The following is a 24,112-nucleotide window of genomic DNA, read 5'->3' as shown; positions in this document are numbered from 1 at the left end:
AGTCCCACAAAACTGCCCTCCACTTTAGGTGCCAATTGCAAGTCCCAGGTATCTTGTATCTCTGACCAACTGGCCAGAAATCATGGGTTCCCATGACCCCTTCTAGGATTAAATACTTTGCTAGAACAGTTCACAGAACTCAGGAAAGTGTTTTCCTTACTATTTCCCCTTTATTATAAAAGACCCAACTCATGAACAGATAAACAGAAGAGATGCCTAGGGCAAGGTATGTGGAAAGGGGCGTGGACCTTCCATGCCCTGTCTGGGAGTGCCACCCTCTACTACCTCAATGTTTTGACCAATCCAGAAGCTCCCTAAACTCCATTGCTTAGGGTTTTTATAGAAGTTCCATAGGCATGCTTGATTAAATCATTGCCATTGGTGACTGGACTCCATCTCCAGCCCTTCCCCTTCCTAAAGGCTGGGGAGTAGAGACTGAAAATTCCAATCTTCTAATCATATGGATGGTTTCTGTGGCAACCAGCACTCCCATCCTTAGTGGGTTTCCAAAAGTCATCTACTTAACATAAACTCAGGAGTGGTTGAAATGGGCTTCTTAAGAATAACAACCTATTTCAGAAGCAGGGGACAAAACACAAATATTAGTACAAAATATGTACCTATTACTTTTACCACTTAGAAAAATACAAGAGTTTTAGGAGCTCTATGCAAGGAACAGGAGATGAAGACCAAAATACATATTTCTTATTAAATCACAATATCACGACACCATCACAAATAACGTTGCAAAAAGAGTTCCTACAAATGCCCCATTATGCACATACATACATTCTCTATGGTAGAGTCTGAAATGTGTAATACATAATTTAAATATTAATGAAGAGTGCTAAATTACCCTTCAAAGTAGTGTCAATTTATAGTTTCACCAGCAGGGTATGAAAATACACACTTATTCATAGCCTCATCATTCTTGAGACCTTTTTTAAATGTTCACCAATTTGATAGTTGGCATTTTTAAATGTATTTCCTTGAATAATAACAGAATGAATACCTTTTAAAATAAGATAAAACTTGCAAAGAAGAACTAGGTGAAGTGGAGATAAGCAGTCTCTAATAAAGAGTTCAAGGTAATGATCATAAACATGCACAATGAATTTGGGAGGAAAGTGGATGAACACAGGAAGATGTTTAACAAAAACTTAGAAAATACAAAAGGAATCAAACAGAGCTGAAGAATATATAACCGAAATTTAAAAATACACTAGAAGGAATCAATAGTAGGTTAGATAATACATAGGAAAAATCAGCAAACTGGAAGACAAAATAGTAGACACACACACACACACACACACACACAAGAGAAAGAAATACAAACAAGAAACTAAAAACAGTCATAAAATGAAAAAGGAAAATAGCAAAAGAAGAAGGGACAGAAAAGAACTTCAAGAATAACCCTAAAACAATTAACAAAATGGCAATGAATACAGACTTATCACTAATTATTTTAAATGTAAATGGACTAAAGCCTCCAATCTAAAGACACAGAGTGGCTGAATGGATACAGAAACAACACCTGTATATATGCTGCCTACAAGAAACTCACTTCAGATCTAAAGACACACACAGATTGAAAGTGAGAGGAAGGAAAAAGATAATCCATGCAAATGAAAATCAAAACAAACCTGGGGGCAGCAATACTTTTATCAGACAAAATAGACTTTAAAACAAAGAGTGTAACAAGAGACAAAGGACATTACATAACGATCAAGGGATTGATCCAAGAAGATGATATAACAAGTATAAATATATATGCACCCAACATAGGAGCACCTAAATACATAAAGCAAATATTAACAATCATAAAGGGAGCTACTGACACAATAATAGAAGTGGACCTTAATATCCCACTTAAATCAATGGACAGATCATCCAAACAGAAAAATCAGTAAGGGAACACTGTCCTTATATGATACATTAGACCAAATAACTTAATAGATATATGTGGAACATTTCATCCCAAACCAGCAGATTATACATTCTCTCCATTCTCCAAGAAAGATCACATGCTAGGACATGAAACAAGCCTCAGTAAATTAAAAAAAATTGAAATCATATCAAGCATCTTTTCTGACCTTGAAATCACCTATGAGAAAAAAAAAACTACAAAACCCACAAATACATGGAGTATAAACAATATGCTAAAAACAACCAATGGGCCACTGAAGATATCAAAGAAGAAATAAAAAATACCTGTAGATAAATGAAAATGAAAACACAATGATCCAAAATCTATGGGATGCAGCAAAAGCAATTCTAAGAGGGAAGTTTATAGAGATACAAGCCTACTTCAGGAAACAAGAAAAATCTCAAATAAATAACCTAACCTTACACCTAAAGGTAGTAGAAAAAGAAGAACAAACAAAACCCAAAGTTAGCTGAAGGATAGAAATCATGAAGATCAGAGTGGAAATAAACGAAATAGAGTCTAAAACAACAATAGAAAAGATGAACGAGAAGTTACAACCAACACCACAGAAACTCAAAGGATCATAAGAGATTATTATGAACAATATTATGCCAATAAAATGAACAACCCAGAAGAAATGGACAAATTCCCAGAAATGTACAATCTCCCAATACTGAACCAGAAAGAAATAGAACATATGTAGACCAATTACTCATAATGAAATTGAATTAGTAATTTAAAAAATCTCCCAACAAACCAAAGTCTAGGACCAGGTGGCTTCACAGGTGAATTCTACCAAATGTTCAGAGAAGAGTTAATACCTATCCTTCTCAAACTATTCCAAAAAAACTGCAGAGGAAGAAACTCTTCCAAGCCCATTTTATGAGGCCAGCATCACCCTGACACCAAAACCAGACTGAAGAACCTAGATGGAAATTAAATATCCTCAGCAAAATACTAGCAAACCAAATCCAACAATACATTAAAATGATCATACACCATGATCAAATGGGATTTATCCTAGGAATGAAAGAATTTTTCAATATCTGCAAATCAATCAGTGTGATACACCACATTAACAAACTGAAGAATAAAAACCATATGATCATCTCAGTAGATGCAGAAAAAGCTTTCTGACAAAATTCAACATTCATTTATAATAAAACCTCTCCAGAAAATATGTTTAGAGGGAACATACCTCAACATAATAAGGGCCATATATGATAAGCCCACAGCTAACATCACAATCAACAGTGAAAAGCAGAAAGCATTTCCTCTAAGATCAGGAATAAGACAAGGATTCCCACTCTCACCACTTTTTGGATGGGGGGCGGGCAGGGGGAGCAGAGAAAGGTTTATTGCAGGGGCGTGCAAGGAAAATGGGGGACTGATCCCCCCAGAAACCCTAACTCCCTGAACGGTTTCAGCAAAATATTTTTAAGGGCAAGCTGAGGAAGGGGTGAGGTTGGTTGTTGCAAACTTCTTGGTGCAGGAATCCTTTGTCCATGAAGGTTAGGTCACAATGTTCCTGTAAACCTCCAACAAAACAACTGTTACTCTCTGTTCTGCAACTTTTTATCTCTATATGAATGGAAAAGTGTTATACTCTTAAAGGTCAGAGCCTTGAGAATGGGCTATCCTGTATATTTCAGGCTATAGGCAACATTCTTAACTTGAAGCAAAAGCCATAGAATACAAAGGTTAAAGTAAAAGAAACAGATTTTATATGGAGTCAGATTTGTTCTTCCCTATCACAGTATCAGACTCAAGGACACCACCAGCTATTCTCAAAACAGTATCTGCTGGCAGCTGCCACCTGCAACCTGATGGTCTCAAGGTCCCTCCTTGTAACTAAGCAATCATTTCAAGCCCCAGCCAATCGTTGCTTAACAGGCACCCTTACTTCTTCTTTTTTTTTTTTTAATAAATTTATTTATTTATTTATTTTGGCTGTGTTGGTTTTGTTTTGTTTTTTAACATTTTTATTGGAGTATAATTGCTTTACAATGGTGTGTTAGTTTCTGCTTTATAACAAAGTGAATCAGTTATACATATACATATATCCCCATATCTCTTCCCTCTTGCATCTCCCTCCCTCCCACCCTCCCAGCTGGTCACAAAGCACTGAGCTGATCTCCCTGTGCTATGTGACTGCTTCCCACGAGCTATCTATTTTACATTTGGTAATGTATATATGTCCAGGCCACTCTCTCACTTTGTGCCAGCTTACCCTTCCCACTCCCCATGCCCTCAAGTCCACTCTCTAGCAGGTCTGCGTCTTTATTCCTGTCTTGCCCCTGAGTTCTTCATGACCTTTTTTTTTTTTCTTAGATTCCATATATATGTGTTAGCATATGGTATTTGTTTTTCTCTTTCTGACTTACCTCACTCTGTATAACAGACTCTAGGTCCATCCACCTCACTACAAATAACTCAAGTTCATTTCTTTTTATGGCTGAGTAATATTCCATTGTATATATGTGCCACATCTTCTTTATCCATTCTTCTGTCAATGGACACTTACATTGCTTCCAAGTCCTGGCTATTGTAAACAGAGCTGCAATGAACATTGTGGTACATGACTCTTTTTGGATTATGGTTTTCTCAGTGTATATGCCCAGTAGTGGGATTGCTGGGTCATATGGTAGTTCTATTTTTAGTTTTTTAAGGAACCTCCATACTGTTCTCCATAGTGGCTGTATCAATTTACATTCCCACCAGCAGTGTATGAAGGTTCCCTTTTATCCACACCCTCTCCAGCATTTATTGTTTGTAGATTTTTTGAAGATGGCCATTCTGACCGGTGTGAGATGATACTTGCAGCTCCACTTATTCTACACAGTCAACTTATTTAATTTTGACGCTCACCACTTTTATTCAACATAGTATTGGAAGTCCTAGCCACAGCAATCAGACAAGAAATAAAAGGAATCCAAATTGGAAAGGAAGAAGTAAAACTGTCATTGTTTGCAGATGACATGATACTATATGTAAAAAATCCCCAAGATGCCATCAAAAAAATAATAGTCATCAATGAATCCAGTAAAGTTCTAGGATACAAAATTAATATACAGAAATCTGCTGAATTTCTATACATTAACAATAAACTATCAGAAAGAGCATTTAATAAAACAATCCAATTTCCCATCGCATTAAAAAGAAAAAAATACCTAGAAATCAATCTAACTAAGGAGGTAAAAGACCTATAATTGGACAGCTATAAAACACTAATGAAAGAAATTGAAGACGGCAGAACAAATGGAAAGATATCCCCTGTTCATGGATTGAAAGAATTAATATTGTTAAAATGTCCATAGTACCCAAGGTAATCTACAGATTCAATGCAATCCCTATCAAGATACCAATGGCATTTTTCACAGAACCAGAGAAAATAATTCTAAAATATGTTTGGAAACAAAAGACCCTGAATAGCCAAAACAATGTTGAGAAAGAAGAACAGAGATGAAGGTATCACACTCCCTGATTTCAAACTATACTGCAAAGCTACAGTAATCAAAACAATATGGTACTGGCACAAAAAATGGACACATAGACCAATGGAACAGAACAGAGAGCCCAGAAATAAACCCATGCTTACATGGTCAATTAATCTATGACAAAGTAGGCAAGAACATACAATTGGGAAAAGACAGCCTCTTCAATGAATGGTGTTAGTAAACCTTGACAGCTACATGCAAAAGAGTCAAACTGGACTACTTTTTCACACCATAAACACATATAAACTGAAAATGGATTAAAGAATTAAATGTAAGACCTGCAACTATAAAACTCCTAGAAGAAAACATAGCCAGTATGCTCTTTGACATTGGTCTTAGCAATATTTTTTTGATATATCTCCTCACAAGAGAAACAAAACAAAAATAAACAAGTGTGACTACATCAAACTAAAATGCTTTTACACAGTGAAGGAAACTATCAACAAAATGAAAAGGCAGCCTTCTGAATGGGAGAAGATATTGGCAAACTATGTACCTGATAAGGGGTTAATATCCAAATGACATATCTGATAAGGGGTAAATATCCAAAGAACCCATGCAACTCAACATAAAAAAATAGCCTGATTAAAAACTGAGCAGAGGACCTGAATAGACATTTTTCCAAAGAACTCAAATAGATGGCCAATAGCCACATGATAAGATGCTCAGCAACACTAATCATCAGGAAAATGCACAATTAGATAGCACTTCATACCTGTCAGAATGGTTATCATCAAAATGACAACAAATAACAAGTGTTGGCAAAGATGTGGAAAAAAGGCAACTCTAGAGCACTGTTGTTGGAAATGTAAATTAGTAAGCCATTAGGTAAAACAGTATGGAAGTTCCTCAAAAAATTAAAAGTAGAACTACCATAGGATCCAGCAATTTCACTTCTGGGTATTTTTCAGAGGAAAACAAAAACAGAAATTCAAAAGGATGTATGCACCCCTATGTTCATTGCAGTCTTATTTCCAATAGCCATGATATAGAAGCAACCTACATGTCCATCAACAGATGAATGGATTAAAGAGTATGTGATGTATGTGTGTATATACACATACATAAACAATGAAATATTACTCAGCCATACAAAGGAATAAAATCTTGCCATCTGCAACAATATGGATGGACTTAGAGGGTATTATGCTAACTAAAATAAGTCACACAGAGAAAGACAAATACCATATGATTTCACTTATGTGTGGAACCTGAAAAACAAAACAAAACAAATGAACAAACATAACAGAATAGAAACAGACTCATAGATACAGAGAACAAACAGGTGGTTGCCAGAGAGGAGGGGTTTGGAAGGATGAGTAAAACAGGTGAGAATAAGCACTACAAACTTCTAGTTACAAAATAAATAAGTCAAAAGGATGAAATGTACAGCATGGGGAATATAGTTAATAATATTGTAATAATTTTGCATGGTGACAGATATTACTAGACTTTTGTGGTGATCATTTTGCAAATGTATAGAATTATCAAATCACTATGTTGTACACCTGGAACTAACATAGTATTGTGGGTCAATTACACTTCAATTAAAGAAAAAAAGAATGAGTACTTCCTCGTGTATTATCTTCCTCTTTTATTGCTTACCAGTTCCTAATCTATATCCATTTTGCAAATGGGCAGTTTTTCTTTTCTGTTTCTTTCAAAGGAAATTATTTATACATTGTACCAAAATTTTTGTTATATAAAATGTAAATATTTTCCCATCTTTTTAGTTTGTAATATTGTATCATAAGGATGTTTTGTTTTAATGGAGTCAAGTTTTTTTTTTTCCTTTATGACTCTCACTTCCCTCGTCATGCTCAGAACTTTAATTAGCCCAAGGCCATAAAGATATTTTTCTATATTTTCTTCTAATACTTTTGTAGTCTAGAATCATATCTAGGTCTTTAAACCATCTTGAATTTACTTTTGTGAAGTATGATTCCGTTCTTTTTTTCAAATATAAACAAGCAAATTTCTAACTTCTCTGAGCCTCAGTTTCCTTAGTTGTAAAATGAGGGTAATGTATTTACCTCACCAATGCTTTACTAAGATTAAAAGAGATTATGTTTTTAAATTATCTGGCACAGTCCTTGGCATATAAGAAATGTTTACCACACGTTACTTGTATCTGAAAATATATTTAACATACTTAATAAATTGTCATTATGTTAAATATATATAAGTTAATAGTATATTTAAGAATTAATATAATATTTAACAAAAAGCAGGACTACCGCTGTAGATCATGAAAACTACCACTGGAGAAATTCAGTTTTTATACAACAGACAATAGGTTAGTCATATGTAGAAACCATGGCTACCAGGCATTTTGACTGCTTCTAAAGTATGCGAGGTACAGAAGGGTTTTATTATTTATAGAGAATTTACAATATGTCAGGAACTGTTTTAAGCACTATATAGGTATTCTTTCAATGTCCCCTCAAATATAACACTATTAGGTACTTTTATCTCCATTTTCAACTGGGGGAATTGAGGCATGAGAAATTAAGTAATTTTTGTGAGGTTACATAGTAAGTTATCAGTAGAACCAAAGTATGGACCCAGGCAGATTGACTCAAAAGCTAGTGCTCTAGTCACAAGGCTAAGCTGCATCTATAATATCCCCAAAGGTAGGTATTATTCCCCCAAACAAAAGAAGACTCCAAACTTAGGGAAGTAAAGTCATTTGTCCAAAGTTCAAAACCAACTTTATTGACCAAGTCTTTCGACTCCTGACACCAGTCCCAATTAGACGATCTCTGATGTTAAGCAATAAATACCAAAATGCCTGTAGGCCAGGTACTATGCTAGAAGCCAGGGATACAGAAATAAACAAAACACAGTTGCTGTCTGCAAGTATACACAATATATTATAAAGTTACAGGAGGAAGGACCCTAAATCAATTGAGGACAAAATGGGGTGAGGCTGGTGAGAGAATACTTCTAAGAGGAAGTGATGTTTGAACTATTTAAATGAACCCAAACAGACAGAGAGAGGTGACCTTGAGCACAGAGAAAAGTAGAAGGCATGTGAGAGAGAACACCCTCTATAAATCATCATTGGATGGTATATTAAATAATAATTCTCAACTTCTACAGAATATAATTTTCATAGGAAAGGGCTTTCTCTGGAATACTGAAAACAAAACAAAAAAGATGTACACAGAAAACTGTAGTATTTCAGCCTAGATGAAAACTTTGACTCCATAAAAGCTCATTTGTAATTTGTCCTTAGTCGATCCTCAAATATTAATAATGGGATATAGTGGGCCCTTCTTCCAGTGTACTCATAATATTCTTCATAACAGTCACATGATAAAAACTTGATAAAAACGCACTTTACCTATACTACAGCAGGGATATCCAAAATAAGGCAAAATCAAAAGAATTCCTCTCAAACTCAGTTTTGTTATGAATAGTGCTGGATTTGCAATTATAGAGTTATAGAAATGAACAGAATTATAAAGGTTATCTACTTCAATTCTCTCATTTCAGATGAGACTGAAACCAAGAAAGATAAAATTATTTGTCCAAAATGACATGGCTATACACAGTTGGCAGAACCCACATATTCTGTCTTTAAGAAAGCTACAATGAAGGGACCTTTTAAAATCCATTTTATTTGAAGCTTAACATGCGATTTAGCATGGGGTTAAAAAACTACTGTGCCCATTTAAAGACATGAGTTTCCATGTTGCCAAAGACTCCAAAGAAACATACTTACTTAGACAGTCTTTCAATGGTCTGCATGTGAACATTATTATGGGTTTGGGAAAGCACAGCTTCATGCTGAGCACATTTCAAACAAAGACCACCAACACGGTTAGAAATATTAGCAGCAAGAAGAGACTCTTTATGCTTTAGTCGCTCTTTAAGATCTTCACAATTTTTCTGATATTCAACTAGGTCTTTCCTAAAACGAAGGGAAAAAAGTTCCAGCAAATGGCCAGGTAAAAGTATACTACTTCTAAATGTATCATCATAGTAATAACTACTATCATTTACTGGTGCTTACCTTATTAGGTGCTTTACATACAGTACCTTATTAGTTCTTACCACAGCCCTAAAGTGTAGGTGTGATTATCCTAATTGACACTTTGAATAAAATGAGCCTTGAAAATATTAAATTTCAAGTTGTTTTAGGATTTTAACAGATTAGTCTGCCTCTGATACTGGCTTTTTTTTCACAGGATCCTATCTCCACACAAAAAAATAAAACTCCAAACACAAATCCTAAATAGTTTCTCTTAATAAAGGGGTGGAGCAACATAACACAATATCCTTGAATTGAGGGAAGTACCCTATTTCAAATGTTCACCCCTTAAAATTTGTAAAGACAACCTTAAAAGATCACATAAAGAAAATGGATTTTATGCATGAGTAATTTATTACTGTTCATTTTTCTTCAGTAAAAAAAAAAAGAAAATTATCCATAGAGACACAGATGTAGAGAACAAACGTATGGACACCAAGGGAGGAAAGCAGTGGGTGGGGGAGCAGTGGTGGTGGTGGGATGAATTGGGAGATTGGGATTGACATATATACACTAATATGTATAAAATAGATAACTAATAAGAACCTGCTGTATAAAAAAATAAATAAAATAAAATTCAAAAAAAATTATCTAATCTACAAAGAACTGCTTCAAAAGAGAGTGGGCTACAGAAAGAAGTTAGAACTTGCCAGACATAAGATTTCATAAGTAGCAGCTATTAGCTGGAAATATGCAACTTGGTAAAGAAAGGGCTGAGGAACTGTGTGTGTGTGCTCTTTGTTTGTTTTAATGGGATAGCTCTTGGATGAGGTTTTTCTCCAAGTTGACTTGTCAAGGATTAAAAGACCAGTATATGGGTTGTATTTTCCTCCCCCTGCCCAAAAAAGCTTTGGTAAAGTCAACTTGGGTAACTGAGCTTCCTTGCATACACATCCCTTTCATGTTGTATTTTTTTTAAAACTTCCTAACTTAAAAAGGAAAAAGTTGTTCTTAAATTCTTAGACTGCTGAAGGCAGGCACTTTATCTCTGGCTCAGACTACTCTCTGCTGTTTCTATTAAATTCAGAGATTTATAGCCATCCTAATTTGTTCACTGTCACAAAGGAGAAGCCAATAATCAAGACACCTGGCTGTCACATACTACCTCGACTCTTGGGATTTAGGGGGCTTTGAGACAGCCTGGGAGAGGTGGGAAAGATCTACAGGAAATCTAAGGGTTAAAAAAAGCTAATCTAATGACACGCTGAAGCAGAAAAATAGGAGCTGTTGATGTCCTATTCCCAAGATGATATCTACAACATAATAAGTTTTCTTTCTACTTATCATGTAGAAAAAGTCTGACTTTCAAAGGCTTAAAAAGAACTTTAGAAGTACATTCCAAAGTCAGAGTCTCCATTACTATTTCTGTCAGGTTCAAATTCAAAACACTCAAGTAGATTCAGTTACATGAAATGGCAAAAAGAAAATTAAAAACAAATAGGTAACATAAAACCAGAGTTTATAAGAGTAGTGATTTTATTTCTTTCTTTAAGAAAATGCTTCTTTAAATAATCTTAAATTATACTAAAAGAAAATGAGGAAACAGAAGAATGCAGGAAACAAAGTCTGGTCCATTGCAAAGTGACGTTTTAATGTAATTAAAGATTGCATAGTTGAATTGTGAATGAGACAAAATAAGTCACATTCCCAAAAATATAATGACCTAGAAATATATCACTTTAAAAACTGAAGAACCAAAACACAATAGAAATCAACATATAGCAAATCAAGAAACCAAAAATTAGATCACCTTTTAAAAGTTTAGGTTTCTTCATGAAAGCTCTAGTAAAGATCTCTAGAGAAATCCTCAACCTTATGAGGCATGAAAAGCATAAGAGTATATTAAAATAAATGAATAATAACATTTGCAACAAAAGCCATGAGTTCTGGTTCTTAGTATTACTCTAGTTATGTCTCTAGACAATGTACAGCCTGGAAGATGTTAAATTTTATTTCAAATTGGACTTATTAAAATAAAATGATAAAAATATTTTAAAGGTTATTCCACTTGAAAATATTTCATTACCACTATTTCAATTAACCTTTAATTAAAAAAAATTAACTCCTATCTTTTCCTACTCATAATATATAACAAAGCACTAATGGTTAATCTATAATATATAGGTTTTATTGGGATTTTTGATAACATATCAAAAAGTACATGAAAATTCATATATACTCAAATTCACCATGTATACAAATACTCAAACTATTATATTATTGTTGCAATTTAAAAATTAGACGAAGACTACCTACAGAGGAAAAAAATACTTGCTTGTAATTTGAAAATTAAAGTGCTTTATTTATACTATTTTATTTTAAAAACATAATTTCCATAAGAGCAGTTTCTGATTCTTTTTTCTATGGGAAAACACAAATATTTTACAACTGATGAAGGGATAAAATTTATAACTTAGCTCACAGTTCTTTGAAATGGAATTTGAAAAAGGACTTCACAAATCCCCTTATCCTTTACCATTCTTAGCAAATTTCATATATTGCATATAAAATATCATCAAGTAATTCCTATACTGACTAAAACTGGCATTTCAGCAAACATTCAAACATATTTTTAAGATCGTTATGGTTTTGCCAATAACTTTAAATAGATGATAATACTTTACCTCAAAAACATCAATTGAGATTCCAGGATTTTACTCTTTTCCTCATAAGTAAGTTTTAGTCTCTCCTTTAGAAAAGAAAAAAAAAAAGTATATTTCTCCATGCCCTGTGTTTTATAAGCAAATTTTAATTATTAATATTAAATTCATTTCTTTTTACCCAAGAGGAAAATCATTGTGTCCCCTCTGGAATCACTTTCCCTAGTCCACCCCAAATACTCTTATTTTTATTGAGCGGAAGCCTGCAGAGAATTACTGAGTCATAAAATGGTGATTACTAACAAAATTGTTTTTTCAAAATTGCATACATCAGTTCTTATTTTTAAAAAAGTGTGACTCTAGGCAAAACCAATTATAACCTGTAAGGTCCATGAAGACAAGAATCAAATCTTCCTGGAATCTCCCATTGTGACTGCTGCATAGCTGACATACCAAAAAATATGTGCCGGATGAATGATAAAAAGGATACTATAAATCACAGGACGACAGACCAAAGTGATATACAATCTACAAGCCTCTGCTGATATCCAGTTTTTCTTTAATTCAACATATATTTATTGGGTTTCTACGACGAAGACACCACTAACCTCCAGGAGATTTAAGAAGGAACAGAAAGACAGATGAACAATTACAACTATTTATAATTTACTCTAATGAAAATACAGAAGGTAAAATGAAATCAGAAAGGCAGGAACTTGTAATTCAGCTGAAGAGAAGTACAGAAGCCTTCATTGGAGGAGATGCAAAGATTGAAGGATGATTTCCAATAGAGCAAAAGGCACAGAAGCTGGAGAAGGCATGCTATATATTTGGCCAATCAGTATCACTAGAATGTAGAATGCTAGGTGGAAGAGTAGATAGAGATGCGCTGATTAGGTAAGGTGGTCAGTGAGAAGAATAAAAATATGAAGACTTTTATTTAGTCTATACAACTAAATAAAAGTCTCTATGTAGTTGATGTATTAGATGGACACTGAAATCTTTTTATCAGTATTGAATCTTAAATTACTCTGAAGCATGGAAAAAGGGGATCATCACAAATGAAGACATTGCAAATAAACATCAATAGGTGAGAGATAAATGCATGAACAAGAGAAATCAAGCAACAAAGATAGAAAAGATTTAGTACAAAGCAGTATAAAAGTAAAATTAACAGAATTTTTTTCTCTTTAGTGTTAAATTTTATTTATTTATTTTTCTATAAATTTATTTATTTTATTTATTTATTTTTGGCTGCATTGGGTCTTTGTTGCTGCGTGCGGGCTTTCTCTAGTTGTGGTGAGCGGGGGCTACTCTTCATTGAGGTGCGCAGGCTTCTCACTGTGGTGGCTTCTCTTGTTGTGGAGCATGGGCTCTAGGCACGCGGGCTCAGTAGTTATGGTTCACAGGCTCTAGAGCGCATGTTCAGTAATTGTGGTGCACAGGCTTAGTTGCTCCGCGGCATATGGGATCTTCCCCAAACAGGGCTTGAACCCATGTCCCATGCATTGGCAGGCGGATTCTTAACCATTGCACTACCAGGGAAGTCTTAGTGTTAAATTTTATTTTGTTTTATTTATTTTTTTATTAAAGTATAGTTGATTTACAATATTGTATATGTTTCAGGTCCACAGCCAAGTGATTTAATTATATACATTTTTTCAGATTACATTCCATTATAGGTTATTATGAGATATTGAATATAATTCCCTGTGCTATACAGTAAATCCTTCTTGCCTATTTATTTTACGCATACGAGTTTGCATCTGTTAATTCCATACTCCTAATTTGTCTCTCCTTCCCTCCCTCGGTAACCATAAGTTTGTTTTCTATGTCTGTGAGTCTATTTCTGTTTTGTATATAGATTCATTTGTATTATTTTTTAGATTTCACATATAAGTGATATGATATAGTGTTTGTATTTGTCTGTCTGACTTACTTCACTAAGTATAATATTCTCTAGGCCCATCCATGTTGCTGCAAATGCAATGTTTCATTCTTTTTATGGCAGAGTAATATTCCATTTTATATATGTATATATATATATATATAAACATATCTTCTTAAGCCAATTGTCTGTTGATGGGTACTTGTTTCCACGTCTTGGCTATTGTAAATAGTGCTGCTATGAACATTCGGGTGCATGTGTCTTCTCAAATATGAGGTTTCATTTTTTTCAGATAAATACCCAGGAGTGGGATTGCTGGATCATATGGTAGCTCTATTTTGAGTTTTTTAAGGAACCTCCATCCTGTTTCCCATAGTGGCTGCACCAGTTTACATTCCCTCCAACAGTGTATGAGGGTTCCCTTCTCTCCATACCCTCTCCAGCATTTATTATTTGTAGACGTTTTGCCTCTCACTGTTGTGGCCTCTCCTGTTGCGGAGAATAGGCTCTGGATGCACAGGCTCAGTGGCCATGGCTCACAGGCCCAGCCGCTCCACGGCATGTGGTATCTTCCCGGACCCGGGCACGAACCCATGTCCCCTGCATCGGCAGGCGGACTCTCAACCACTGCACCACCAGGGAAGCCCCTATTTGTAGACTTTTTGATGATGGCTATTCTGACCAGTGTGAGGTGATAACTCATGGTGGTTTTGATTTGTATTTCTCTAACAATCTCTTTTCATGTGCCTGTTGGTTATCTGTATGTCTTCTTTGGGAAAATGTCTATTTAGGTCTTCTGCCCATTTTTTTTATTGGGTTGTTTGTTTTTTTGATATTGAGTTACATTACCTGTTTGTATTTTTGGATATTAACCCCTTGTTGGTCACATCATTTGTAGATATTTTCTCCTTTTCCATAGGTTTTGTTGCTGGTTTCCTTTGCTGTGCAAAAGCTTTTAGGTCCCACTTGTTTATTTTTGCTTTCATTTTTTTTGCCTTGGGAGACTGATCTAAGAAAATATTGCTACAATTTATGTCAGAGAATGATTTGCCTATGTTCCCTTCTAGGCTTTCTATCATGTCATGTAAAGTTGACAGAATTTCATGATTGAATAGATGTGGGGGAGAAAAAGACATTAAAAATAACCCTGGGTTGCTGAATTGAGCAACCAGGTGAAAGCTGATGCTAAAGATTTTTCCAGACTGAGAAAAGGAGGTAAATAGAACCATTAAAATGTTCAACTAATTCAAAAGAAGGCAGAAAAAAAAGGTGAAGAAATAGTAGATGGGAAAAAAAAGACACAGCGAGATAGTGGATTTAAACCCAATTATATAAATAATCACATTTAAAGGAAAGATATTGTCAGATTGGATAAAAAAAAGCAAAACTCAACTATATGCTGTCCACAAGAAACCCATATTAAATATGAAAATACAACTATGTTAAAAGTAAAAGGATAGGGAAAAAATACCGTGCTAACACTACTTTCAAAATAAAGTAGGAATCAGTGAAAATACAAAAAACCATGTGCTTTTCTCTATACCAGCATTGAGGAGTTATAAAATGAAAAATTTTAAATATGTATGTTGTTTATGATAATATCATAACTAGTCTAGAAATTAATTCTAAAGAAAGATGTGTAAGACCTTTACTCAGAAATTATAAAAGATTATTGACAAAAATTAAAGATGACCTAAATAGAGTGATACATGATTTTAATATTTCACAATATATTACTATAAATATATCAATTCCTCCCCCCAAAAAATGACCTATACCTTAAAATGTAATCTCAATCAAAACCACTTAATGGCTTTTTGAAACTTGACAAATTAACTCTAAAATGTACTTGTAAATGCAAAAGGCAAGAAACAGTCAGGACATTCTTCAGGTCAATGAACAATGTTGGAAGACTTGGTCTACCAGATGCAGGGTTATAAGAGTCAAGACAGAATAGTAGTAGCACAAAGAAGTAGTAGCACAGACACCAAGGAAATAAAACACAAAGCCCAGAAACAGACTCACACATATACACACACCTGATTTATAACAAATGTGGCAGGCGAATGATTGTCTTTTCAACAGTGGTGCTGTGATATATAAATAACCCTATGGAAGAAGTAACCCCTACACTTCACATCAGATACAAAAATAAATTCCATGTACACTGTAGTTCTAAATGTAAAAAGCAAGATTATAAAGTTTCTGAAAGATAATATAGGAGAATATCTTCATGACTTGGGGGTAGGGAAACACTTTTTATATAGGACACAAAAGGCACTAAAAAAATAAAGGGAAAACACTGATAAGTTGGACAACATTAAAATTAAGAAATGCTAATCAAGAAAGAGAAAACGAAAACTCTCAAGAGAGTTCCAAGGCAAGCCATAAAAGTAAGAAAATATGTTTTAACAGATATAACTAACGAAGGGCTTGTATCCATAATATATTAAGAACTTCAAAAAAACATTGTCAGATAATTCAAAACAATAAGTAGGATATTAGAACAGGCATCTCACAAAAGAGCACATCAAATGGCCAATAAATATGTGAGAAGATATTCAATCACATGAGTAATCAGAGAAATGAAAATGAAAATCACAATGAGATGGCACTACAAGCCCATCAGAAAAACAGAATATCAAGTGTTGGCAAGGATACAGGGCAATGGTATCACTCATATGCTGCTGACAGAAGTGTAAACTGGTAAAAACCACCTTGGAAAAGTTTGCCCTTATCTCTCAAATCGAACATATATATACACTACGACCAACAGTGCCACACCAAGGTACATACCCAACGTAAATGTATACAATGCACACCAATAGAATAAAAGAATATTCATAGCAAAAATATTCACAATAGCCCCAAACTGAAAAAATATAAATGTCTTTCAACAATAGAATGGATACATAGATTGTGTTATAGTCATACAGTAGACCCATCAATGAAAATAAACAAACTTCTAACACATGCAACTACATGTATGAATCTATCAAATATAATGTTGAACAAAAAAGTCTAGACAAAAAAGAATATGTACTCTGTGATTCAATTTATGTAATGTTTTAAAAGGCAGGCAGAAATCAATTCGAGTGTTTGGGGATCATGCTTAGAGATCAATTTTCATAAAAGTCAAGATAGTGATTAGCTTTAAGAGAATGAAGGGGCAGTGGGAGAGGGCATGAACAGGGCTTCTGGGACATGGTAATGTTAGACACCTTACAGGTGACAATTATATGCTTGTTGATTTGGAGATATATCATTAAGTACATTTTTGTTTTGCATACTTTTCTGAATTTATGTTAAATTGTTTCATTAGAGGGCTTCCCTGGTGGTTCAGTGGTTGACAGTCCGCCTGCCAATGCAGGGGACATGGGTTCGTGCCCCGGTCCGGGAAGATACCACATGCCGCGGAGCGGCTGGGCCTGTGAACCATGGCCGCTGAGCCTGCGCATCCGGAGCCTGTGCTCCGCAACAGGAGAGGCCCGTGTAACGCAAAAAAAAAAAAAAAAAAAAAAAAAAAATTGTTTCATTAGAAAAATCAAAGGATGGTATGATCAACTAATGTACATATTACAGAATGCTGCTCCAAGGTTCAGGAAGATGAGGACTGATATGTGGAGGTTATTAATGACCTTGAAAAGAAACATTTTAGGGGAATATAGGTGGGGAGAAGCTCAAATAAAGTATGTTGAAGAGAGAATGGCAGGTGAAGAACAGAGGCATGAGTATAGACAACTGTTTGGAAAGACGTTGGTATGAAGGGGAGCAACTGGGTGATAGTTCAAAGGAAATGTAGGACGAAGAGAATATATTTTGTGTTTGTTTGCTTTGTAGATGGGAGCTAGTAAAGCACATATTTGGCTGAAAATAAACCAGTCATGAGGGATAAAAGATACAAGAACAAGAGGAGGTAAGTGTAAGAGTGAAATCCTTGAAAAAAGTGAGAAAGATTTGGAATACAAAGCACACAAATGCACACAGATGTGACCTTTGACACACACAGGATAAAAAAAAGGAACCTATAATAGTTATAAATAGAACAATAAGAGAAGACATAAGAGGGAAAATAATTCTAACGTGGGAAAAGGAGGAATGGAAGCATGTAATCAGGGAAGGTAGAATGGGAGGGGACACTTGAACTAAGTTTGGCAGGCTGGAAACATTTCAATATGTAGAGGATAAGAAGGGAACATTTTAGGTAGGGATGATTGCATAAACCAAAGTCAATTCTTCAAAGAGAAATGGAATTGGGAAATAAGTTTATGAAGTAGCAAGTAGTGAGTGGTCTGCATGCTTATAGCCAATACTTGTGAACGTGACAGAAGAGTGAGAAGTGAGTCTGGAAATGTAGTTTTAAGTAAATTGTAGATGGCTTGGGAGATTGGTCTTAATCCTATGGGTATTAAGTAGATATTATAGTTTATTCAGCTGGAAAAAAACATATAATTTAGTCTTTCAGATTTTTTTTTTTAAAGAAAGGAACTCTTTCCTAAATAGTAGAATAAAGCTTGGATTAGGGAATGAGAAAGAGCAGGGAGATTTGGGCCAGAAAGAGCCTTTAGAAAACTAACAACACCTGTAGATGATAATGACAGCAGAACTGTGATTCCCTCTATATTCCCTAGAACATTCCATTTTTGGTGTTGTTTTTACCCAGATCAGAGGATTTAAAAGTATCATTTGATCTTAAAATAGAATTATTTTAGACTCTTTGGGAAATTAGGACATTCAAAAGCATCTGTGTATAGGGGGAATTTAGAAAGCCACAAACAAGCCCAGGGAAAATGCATGCTCAGGAAAGTCCTAAGAAGACCTGAAGCTTTCACTCAGGCTTATCTCTAGGCTCAGAGCAAGCCTAGCTGAATGGTGAAGACCAGCACAGCCAAACTGCAAAGACTTGGAGAGTTGGTTCTTCTATTTTGGGAGGCTTTTTGGTGTTTTTCTTGTTGTTGTTTGTTTCAGCTCCTGGCAAAGAAATCTGTCAAACATCAGCTGACTATGAGCTAATGAAACAGAGACCTCAATGATCACACGTGACAAGGAATAGTTTCTACAGAAATAGTTTGGAAAACTCTTAAAACAAAAGGACTACTACAGCCTTCAACAATAAAAAAGACAACAAACCTTAAAAAAATGGGATATCTGATTTCCAGAGTTACCACAGTATAACACTTCAATGCTCAATTTTCAACAACAAAAAAAATCACCAGGCATACAAAGAAAGAGGAAAACATGGCTCACTCAATGAAATAGAATAAATTTACAGGAACCATGCTTATGAAACTATAGACATCAGACTTACTAGACCAAAACTTTAAAACAACTGTCTTAAATATGCTCAAAATGCTAAGAGAAAACATGGACAAAGAACTAAAGGAAGTCAGGAAAACAAATTATAAAAGGGAACCAAACTAATTCTGGAGATGAAAACAACTAAAACTAAAATGAAAAATTCACTAAAGAGATTTTAGGGAAGATATGGGCAGCAGAACAAAGAATCAGTAAATCTGAAGATAGGAAAATTGAAATTATTGAGTCTGAGAAGCAGACATAAAAAAGAATGAAGAATTACCAAATGATCCAACAATTCCATTTCTGAGTATATACCCAAATGCCTTGAAAGTAGGGCCTCAAACAGATACTTGTGCATCAATGTTCATAGCAGCCTTATTCACAATAGCCAATAGGCTGAAACCCCTCCAAATCCATTAACAAATGAATGGATAAACAAAGTGTGGTATATATGTACAATGGAATATTATTCACCCTTAAAAAGAAATGAGGGGCTTCCCTGGTGGCGCAGTGGTTGAGAATCTGCCTGCCAATGCAGGGGACACGGGTTTGGGCCCTGGTCTGGAAGGATCCCACATGCCGCGGAGTGACTGGGCCCGTGAGCCACAACTACTGAGCCTGCACATCTGGAGCTTGTGCTCCGCAACAAGAGAGGCCACGACAGTGAGGGGCCCGTGCACCGCGATGAAGAGTGGCCCCCACTCGCTGCAACTAGAGAAAGCCCTCACGCAGAAACGAAGACTCAACACAGCCAAAAATAAATAAATAAAATTTTTAAAAAAAGGAATAAAATTATGATACATGTTACAACATGGATGAAACTTGAAAACTCTATGCTAAATGAGACAAGCCAGATTAAAGGAGAAATATTATTTGATTCCACTTACGTGAAGTACCTAGAATAGGCAAACTCAAAGACAGAAAGTAGAAGAGGTTACCAAGGGTTGCAAGGAGAAGCGAATGGGAGTTGCTGTTTAATGGGTAGAGTTTTTGTTTGGGATAATGAAAAAGTTCTGGAAATGAATAGTGTTGATGTTGCACAACACTGTGAATGTACTTAGTGTAAATAAATTATACACTTAAATTTTTAAATGGTTAAAATAGCAAATTTTGTGTTATATATATTTACCACAATAAAAAAGCACCCAAAAAAGTAGATGCCTAAGAGAAAAGTACCCAAATACTCACCAGTTCTAGTTTCCATTTTTCAGCTTCACTAGCAGATGCAGCTTTGATAATATCTGCATTGCCATGGGAAAATGATCTCTTGGCAGCTTCATCCACCCTAGAATCTTCACCTGTTGTAATCCAAGAATTCTGTATATTTCCCTAAAATAAAATGTGAAAGTACTTGCATTCAACCTTTAACTTTAAATCAATATACATACTTTACAAATGGAATACTGATTATTATCTGTGATGAAAGGAATAAGAAAAAGAGCAGATGCTTCTAAATACAAATCAAGAATTATTTTACATTTTCAAGCTATTAGGGTCATATTCCAAATAAGTGTTACAAAGTCACACTCCTATCGGTACAGGCAATAATGTAAATGAGCAAAGAGGGCTAGATATCAGTATATTGAACAAATGAACTTATCTCTTACTTCTTTGAAGACATATACTCTTGAAACACATAAACCTCTCTTGGTTTGTTTTTCATTTTCCACATTTCATAAAGGCATGACTACTACTACTAATAATACATATGATGTTTATGTTTACTATGTGCCAGACACCGTTTTATGTCTTCCACATATATTAACACATTTAAGCATTACAACAATCCTATGAGAGAATTTTCACTGTTATCTCCATTTTATAGATGGGGAAACTGAGTCACACAGAGTAACTGCTAAAAGTCACAGAGGTAGAAAGCGGCTAATAGGTGGCAGAGCTAGGATCTGAATCCTGGCATTCTAGCTCCAAAGTCCTAAACCACTATGCTCTTCTGCCTTTTCAGAAAATTATTTCTCTTCAATAAGAAAAACAGTGCATGGTGATAAATAGAACTGACATGCAGCCTGAACGTCAAGGACTCAGAAAGTAATGGTTGGGACCATGACAGAGCAACCAAAGGAAGTAGTCACTACTCAGTTTCAGTCAATTGCTACCATGTGGGAATACCAACTCACATTACCAAAATATCTTTTGATTTTTAAAAAGATGAGGCAGATATCTGGCTCTTCAACTGAAACAGTGTTAAATATTGAGTCAGTTTTTCAAACAAACAAAACATGCCTACAGACTGAATTTGGTGAACCCACTGTCAGCTTGCGAACTTTGGCATTCTTTCAACATTCAATGAAATAAGCAGCCCAAAGAACTGGGTGATTTATGTGTGAATCAAGAACTAAAATACTTATATTAATTTATTCAACAAGTAATTATTGAACTCCTGCTAAGGGCCAAGGGACACAGTAGTATTAATAAGAGAGGACATGTCCCCAAACACAGAAGTATACTGCAGTGTCATATGTTAGAATGTAGTAAACTGCATTCATCCAAAGTAGTATTCTGAGATTCTATTCCATATTCTTTGGGAAGTTCAGTTTAATGCAAACATCTGTGTAGTACCTGCTATGTTCAGGCACTGTGCTAAAAGCTTGGGGAGGGGGGTAAAAATGAGCAAGACCAATATTATCCTCAAGGAGTTTACAGACTAATGAAGAAGAGAAACACCCAAGCAGATAATTTCAATTTAACAAGGCAAGTGCTAGGCCAGAGGTATGCATGGGGGACTACACCAGAACAGAAGAGGGATACTAAGAGCAACTGGAGATTCAAGGAAAGTTTTCTGGAGAAGTTTTGACACTGGTATGATATCTGAAGGGTGAAAAAGAGTAAGCTAGATGGGAAGGGCATGCCAAGAAGAGAGAACATCATGAGAAAACTCACAGGGGCGTGAAACAGCATAGTGCCTGCCAGAGACCTGTAGGCAATTCAGCATTACTAAAGGTTGAAGCACAAGGCAATGAATGTCAGAAGATGAAGCTCTAACTGTTCACAACAGCCAAAATATGGAAACAACCTAAATGTCCATCGACAGATGAATGGATAAAGATGATGTTGTACATATATACAATGGAATACTACTCAGCCATAAAAAAGAATGAAATAATGCCATTTGCAGCAACATGGATGCAACTAGAGACTATCATACTAAGTAAAGTAAGTCAGAAAGAGAAAGACAAATACCATATGATATCACTTATATGTGGAATCTAAAATATGGCACAAGTGAACCTATCTACAAAACAGAAACAGACTCACAGACATAGAGAACAGACTTGTGGTTACCAAGGGGGAGGAGGGAGGGAGAGGGAGGGACTGGGACTCTGGGGTTGGTAGATGCAAATTATTACATTTAGAATAGATAAATAACAAGGTCCTAATGTATAGCACAGGGAACTATATTCAATATCCTGTGATAAACCATAATGAAAAAGAATATAAAAAAAGAATGTCTGTATGTGTATAACTGAGTCACTTTGTGTACAGCAGAGTTTGGCACAGCATTGTAAATCAACTATACTTCAATAAAAATATTAAAAAACAAAAAAAGGAAGAAGCTAGAGAGTTAAATAAGGGTCTGAAAGGTAAAGCGTGCAATGTTAATAAGCTTGAACTTGATTCTGTAGGTAGGGAAAAAAATCACCCAAGATGTGATTGCATTCAAAATAGTCCTGCAGAGCAATGAAGGAGGGTGGTACTAATTTCCTATGGAGAAATTGGAGACAGTATGTAGACTATAGATCACTGACTTCTGATATAAAATATTGTTATTCTTTGGAAAGAAGTGCTAATCTAATTGACACTTTGTTCTTTCACAGATAGCTTTTAAAAAACTCGAATGATATTTGACCAAGATTTCAAAAATCAAATTACATTTACATCCCTGAAGATCACTGAAAACCTTTGATTTCTTAACTGAGGGGAGGGGTTGGAATGGACGGGGATGAGAAGAGACATGGAAAGAAATGGCTCAGAAATTTTCTACTTTAAAAAAAATCTCCTAGATCTTTGATTGACCACACATGCCAAATTTTCTAATAAGAAGCATATTTTAATATAATTTTTTGAACTCTCAAGAAAAGCCCCTTAAGAAGGAAAAATGATGAAAAATGAAGATGGAAATGAAATACTCTTTGAATGGTTTTAGTTTTTTAGAAATAATCTGCTTGCTTCTTCAACTGCTAGGTCATAAACTAGGCTAAAAGCTCAAAGTCATGTAGGCTGCCATCCAAGTCCCAGTCCATGTCAAACGAAGATGGTTTGGTTCAATATTGACAAGCTATTCCTAATCTAGGCAGAAAGGCAGTGTAATTCGAGGCCAGGTAGATGGATTTGTGGAGTCAGATAGTCCTTTGTTTGAGTCCCAGCTTTGTGACATTAGACCAGTCGCTTTGGTTACTTAACTGCTGTGTACCTTAATTTAATCACCTGAAAATAGATAGAACAACACCTGCCTTGTGTGGCTATCATAAAATGGAAATAATATAATGTAAAGAAAGTACTTGATACAGTACCTGGCATATCACAGCCATGTAGTCATCAATAAATACTAATGATTACTATATAACTATCTCAATTGTTTTTCCAAAGAAAGCATTAAGAAACTTTGAAAATATATATTCAAATCTGCCAACAGCTTTGGCAAGATTTACCATCAACACGGTAATAGGCTCATTAAAAAGAGTGCAGAAAAAAAAGAAGATAATATCTCTTGATCTGTTTATATTCAAGATATTCTAAATAGTTTCATTTACCTCAAAACTCTCAATACAACACCATGCATAGGTTGCTGAAATGCCTCAATTCACCTACACAAGTAAAAAGTGGGGGCAACAATTCTGTAACAACAAA

General features: G+C 35.0%; 1 protein-coding gene across 4 annotated transcripts in view; it reads right to left on the bottom strand.

Annotated features, from left to right (window-relative positions):
- Window positions 1-24,112, bottom strand: part of SDCCAG8 (SHH signaling and ciliogenesis regulator SDCCAG8) — a 261,098-nt gene that overhangs the window by 201,054 nt on the left and 35,932 nt on the right. For all 4 annotated transcript variants that reach the window (XR_009516945.1, XR_009516946.1, XM_059996857.1 and 1 more), the window contains exons 6-8: window positions 20,435-20,575; window positions 12,085-12,149; window positions 9,152-9,340 (exon numbers count right to left, since the gene is read on the bottom strand). Coding sequence is in view for 2 of the 4 variants with exons in the window: in XM_059996857.1 (XP_059852840.1) it covers window positions 9,152-9,340; window positions 12,085-12,149; window positions 20,435-20,575 (395 nt within the window). In the remaining 2 variants the exon portion in view is untranslated. The remainder of the gene's footprint in view (window positions 1-9,151; window positions 9,341-12,084; window positions 12,150-20,434; window positions 20,576-24,112) is intronic.

This window comes from Delphinus delphis, chromosome 1 (assembly GCF_949987515.2).
Source record: "Delphinus delphis chromosome 1, mDelDel1.2, whole genome shotgun sequence".
Lineage (NCBI taxonomy): Eukaryota > Metazoa > Chordata > Mammalia > Artiodactyla > Delphinidae > Delphinus > Delphinus delphis.
Note: the sequence above shows the minus strand (reverse complement) of the source record. Positions and strands in the feature narration are given on the sequence as shown.